A 3,995-nucleotide genomic window follows, 5' to 3' on the forward strand; every position below is an offset into this window, starting at 1 on the left:
AAATTAATTGAAATAATTAAATTAATTAATTTAAAAACAGAACAAATTGACCCTTAACAGGCAAAAGCTTCAAATTTGAATCTTAAAGAAAAGAAGAAAGAAAATACAAAATAAAATTAAGTTAAATAAAGATAAAACGAAGAAAAAGAAGAGAAAGTGAAATAAAATAAAATGAAATAAATAAAAAATAAAATGAAATAAAACTTGGTGAAGATCCAAAGTAAAGGAGTTCCAAAATGTCCCATAGAAAAATGAAATATAATTTACATGTATTTATATATAATGTATATATATGTATATATAAATATATATGTGTATATATTTATGTATAATATATATTATATATAATATATATATGCAATATATATAAAATATATGATGTGTATAAACATAATATGAAATAAATATGATTTATTTGTACATAATGGTGCAGTGTAATGACAGAAGAAGAAAAAATATGAAACGAAAGATGGCCATTTGAAATGCAAGTTGAAAGCTGTTGAGGGCTGGGGCCTTCTCGTTCAGTTGAGAATTTGCAACAAAAGTTGAATAAACTGTTTTAAATTAATTTTAAATTTATTACTTCATATTTATTTTACTTTTAATCATTTAATATTTATTCTGTTTTGAAGTTCCGGCAAAGGCATTCTGCACGCGGGCGCGGCTGCCGCCGCGCAGCCACTCGAGCGAGCACAACTTCCAGCTCGCGGGAAAACGCCAAGTTTCACGAGAAGACAAGAGATGACTTTTTGTTTCTCCTTTTAATTATTTAAAACATTTAATTAAAACTGATTAGCAACGGCAGAACCGCCGGCGCCGTGCGAGCGCTGCGCACACGGTGTGTATGCGCAGACACCCCGCCACCCTCCAGCTCTCTGCGCGATCCGCCATCATTATTTGTCATTTTTCGTTTCTGAACTCATTAAAAACTCAAAAACATTCAATTCAACTGCAGCCAGCCAATGAGCGACGCAGAAGAAAGCCAGGAACCCCAAGAACCCCCGGGGTTCTTCCGCGGAAGTATGGGCACAGCTGATCTGCTGCTTCAAGCTCTCGAGCAGGACTACCAGCTTACTTGTGCTGCTGGGGCCTCCAAAGGCTCTGAGGGGGCTCTGGGGGGGGCAGCTGACCCCGAGCTGCTGCATGCACTCAGCCCCCCCTCGGAAGCTGCTGCTGCTGCTGCTGCTGCTGCTGCCGCTGCAGCTGCTGCAGGCGACCTCTGGGAGGAGCCCGAAGAAGGCGAACTGCAGTGTACGTACACCGCGCTGCCCGCAGCAGCAGACGCCGCGCAGCCAGCGGGCCCAGAAACCCCAGAAGCTGTTTCGCCCGCACACTGGAGCCAAGTGCAGCAGCAGCAGCAGCAGCAGCAGCAAGAGGGCGGGCGTCACAACAGCAGCAGCAAAAGGACGGACAGCGAGGAAGGTGCGCTTCCTGAGGAAGCAGCAGCAGGAACAGCAGCAGCAGCAGGAACAGCAGCAGCAGCAGCAACTGCTGCTGCTGCGGCAAGCTGCGCCGCGGAGCACCCCTCCCCGAGGTGTCCGTACACCCCGCTGCAGGCCCCGAGGCCCGGCGAAGTTCCTTTAGATGAAAAAACAAAAAGATTAATTTTGCAAATTATGAAGGAGATTTCCATCAAAAACCCTTACGAAGTCTCCACCACGTAAAGCAGCAGCAGCAGCAGCAGCAGCGGCGGCAACAGCAGCAGCGGCAACAGCAGCAGCAGCAACGGCAGCGGCAGCAGCCGCTGCTGCAGTACAGGTGGCGACGCAGAAGCTGCTGCTGCAGCCAGAGCAGAAGCAGCAGCAGCAGCGCCAGCAGCAGCAGCAGCGGCAGCAGCAGCAGCAGCGGCAGCAGCAGCAGCCGCAACAGCAGCAGCAGCGTTTTGCTGGGAAGCCGTCGCGGGGGTGTGGGCCTCCCCGTGTCATTTGTTAATAAAATTAATTTGCAAAAATAAAAAATAAAATAAATGAATTCTTTTCTATTTTTTGTTTTTATAAATTCATTTTGTCTTCTTGAGCTTTCGAAGCTGCAGGCCAGCAGCAGGTCTTAGCTGCTGCTTGCAAAGGCTAGGGTTTAGGGTTTAGGGTTTAGGGTTTAGGGTTTAGAGGGTTAGGAGGCGGCCGCTGCACTGCACTATGTCCCACTGAGATTACCGGGTGCTGCTGCTGCTGTTGCTGCTGCTGCTACTGCTGCTGCTGTTGCTGCTGCTGTTATTGCTGCTGCTGCTGCTGTTATTGCTGCTGCTGCTGCTGCTGTTATTGCTGCTGCTGTTGCTGCTGTTATTGCTACTGCTGCTGTCCCGCTGCCAGTGCTTTTCCTCCTGCTGCCGCTGCTGTTGCTATTCGTGCTACTGCTGCTGCTGCTGTTCCTGCTGCTGCTGCAATTGCTGCTGCTGCTGCTGCTGCTGCCGCTTCAAATCCCTTTTCGTCTGGGGGGAAGGGGGGCCAAATTGGTGCTGCCGGTGGCGCTGCTTCTTGCTGAGAATGTCCGGTGTGTTTGTTTGCTGCTGCTGCTGCTGCTGCTGCTGCTGCTGCGTCTCGCGGGGAGGTGCTTGCGGCTGCTTTCTGGGGTCTCCTTCCCATCGGCTTCCGATGCAGCAGCAGCAGCAGCAGCAGCAGCAGCAGGATCTTCCTTTGCAATTTCCCTCAGGCGGCTGCAAAGAGAGTTCAGCTTTTTGCTGCATGCAAAAAGACAAAAGAAATAAAAATAATTCCAAAAGAAAAAATAGTTGAAAAGCAGAGAACTGAGCAGCAGCAGCAACAGCAGCAGCAGCAGCACGAGCAACTGCAGCAGCAGCAACACCAGCACACGCAGGAGCAGCAGCAGCAGCTGATGCTGCCGCAGCAGACGAAACAGCAACGGCAGACGCACTGGCAGCAGCAGCAACAGAAGAAGCAGTAGCAGCAGCAGCAGCAGCAGCAGCAGCAAATGCATGAGTTGACAACTGCTGCTACCGCTGCTGCGCACCTGCAGCTTTCTGCTGCTGCCCCTTTCTCTGCAATAAATTGACTTACATAAATTAAAACCAATTGATTCAATCTAATTAATTAAATTAAATTAAATTAATTAAATTAAATTAATTAATTTAATTAATTTAATTAGTTTAATTTAATTCTACCGAGTGTCTCTGGCGGCCCGAATTTGGGCCTTTTGTTCCTTCAAGAAATGCTCCAGCATTTGCAGCTCTTCTTTGGCCTGAAATTAAAAATAAAATAAAATAAATCAAATTAAATTAATTACATCAAATTAATTAAATTAAATTAATTAAATTAATTTAAATTAATTATTAATTATTATTCAAATTATAAATATTTGTAATGTTTTCAAATATATATTTAGCGTCTGCGCAGCAGCAGCAGCAGCAGCAGCAGCAGCAGCAACAGCGGCTGCAGCAGCAGCAGCAGCGGCTGCAGCAGCAGCAGCAGCGGCTGCAGCAGCAGCTGCGGCAGTGATAGAAGCAACCGTTCTGCAGTAGTGCAGCACTGCAACAGCAGCAAGAACGCTTGCGTCAGCAGCAGCACCCCAGCAGCAGCACCAGCACCAGCAACGCCACCGGCCCAAACAGCAGCAGCAGCAGCAGCAGCAGTAGCAACAGCTGCTGCAGCAGCTGCAGCAGCAGCAGCAGCTGCACGTACTGCTCTTATCTGCAGCACCAAGTTGGGCTGCATCTTGAATTCTGCTGCTGCACTTTCTTGAGAAGGCGAGGGAGATGCACTGCAGCAGCAGCAGCAGCAGCAGCAGCCGCAACAAAGTCCGCATGCGCTGTATGCAGCTGTACAGACACCTGAAGCTGCAGCAGCAGCAGCAGCAGCAGAAGCAACAACAGCAGCAGAAGCAGCAGCAGAAGCAGCAGCAGCAGCAGCAGAAGCAGCAGCAGGAGCAGCAGCAGGAGCAGCAGAAGCAGCAGCAGCAGCAGCAGCTAGTGTAGCAGCAAAATTCTCTAGTTGAGGGAAAAGCCATCGGGGGATCTGTACGACGCACCCCACAGCTTCATC

General features: G+C 48.2%; 2 protein-coding genes across 2 annotated transcripts in view; one reads left to right on the forward strand and one right to left on the reverse strand.

The window, feature by feature from the left end:
• Positions 1–962: 962 nt before the first annotated feature.
• ETH_00035215 (uncharacterized protein) lies at positions 963–1,932 on the forward strand (the record flags this gene model as incomplete). The annotated part of the gene is made up of 2 exons (XM_013373927.1): positions 963–1,534; positions 1,623–1,932. The coding sequence occupies 2 exons, from the start codon at positions 963–965 to the stop codon at positions 1,930–1,932; spliced, it is 882 nt and encodes a 293-aa protein (XP_013229381.1).
• A 415-nt stretch (positions 1,933–2,347) lies between these two features.
• ETH_00035220 (uncharacterized protein) overlaps positions 2,348–3,995 on the reverse strand; it is a gene marked incomplete at both ends in the record, with an annotated part of 2,565 nt that continues 917 nt past the window's right edge. The window contains 2 exons of the mRNA XM_013373928.1: positions 2,348–2,585; positions 3,119–3,195. Of these exons, the coding sequence (XP_013229382.1) occupies positions 2,348–2,585; positions 3,119–3,195 (315 nt within the window). The remainder of the gene's footprint in view (positions 2,586–3,118; positions 3,196–3,995) is intronic.

Source organism: Eimeria tenella, genomic scaffold (assembly GCF_000499545.2).
Source record: "Eimeria tenella Houghton genomic scaffold, Eth_scaff182, whole genome shotgun sequence".
Lineage (NCBI taxonomy): Eukaryota > Apicomplexa > Conoidasida > Eucoccidiorida > Eimeriidae > Eimeria > Eimeria tenella.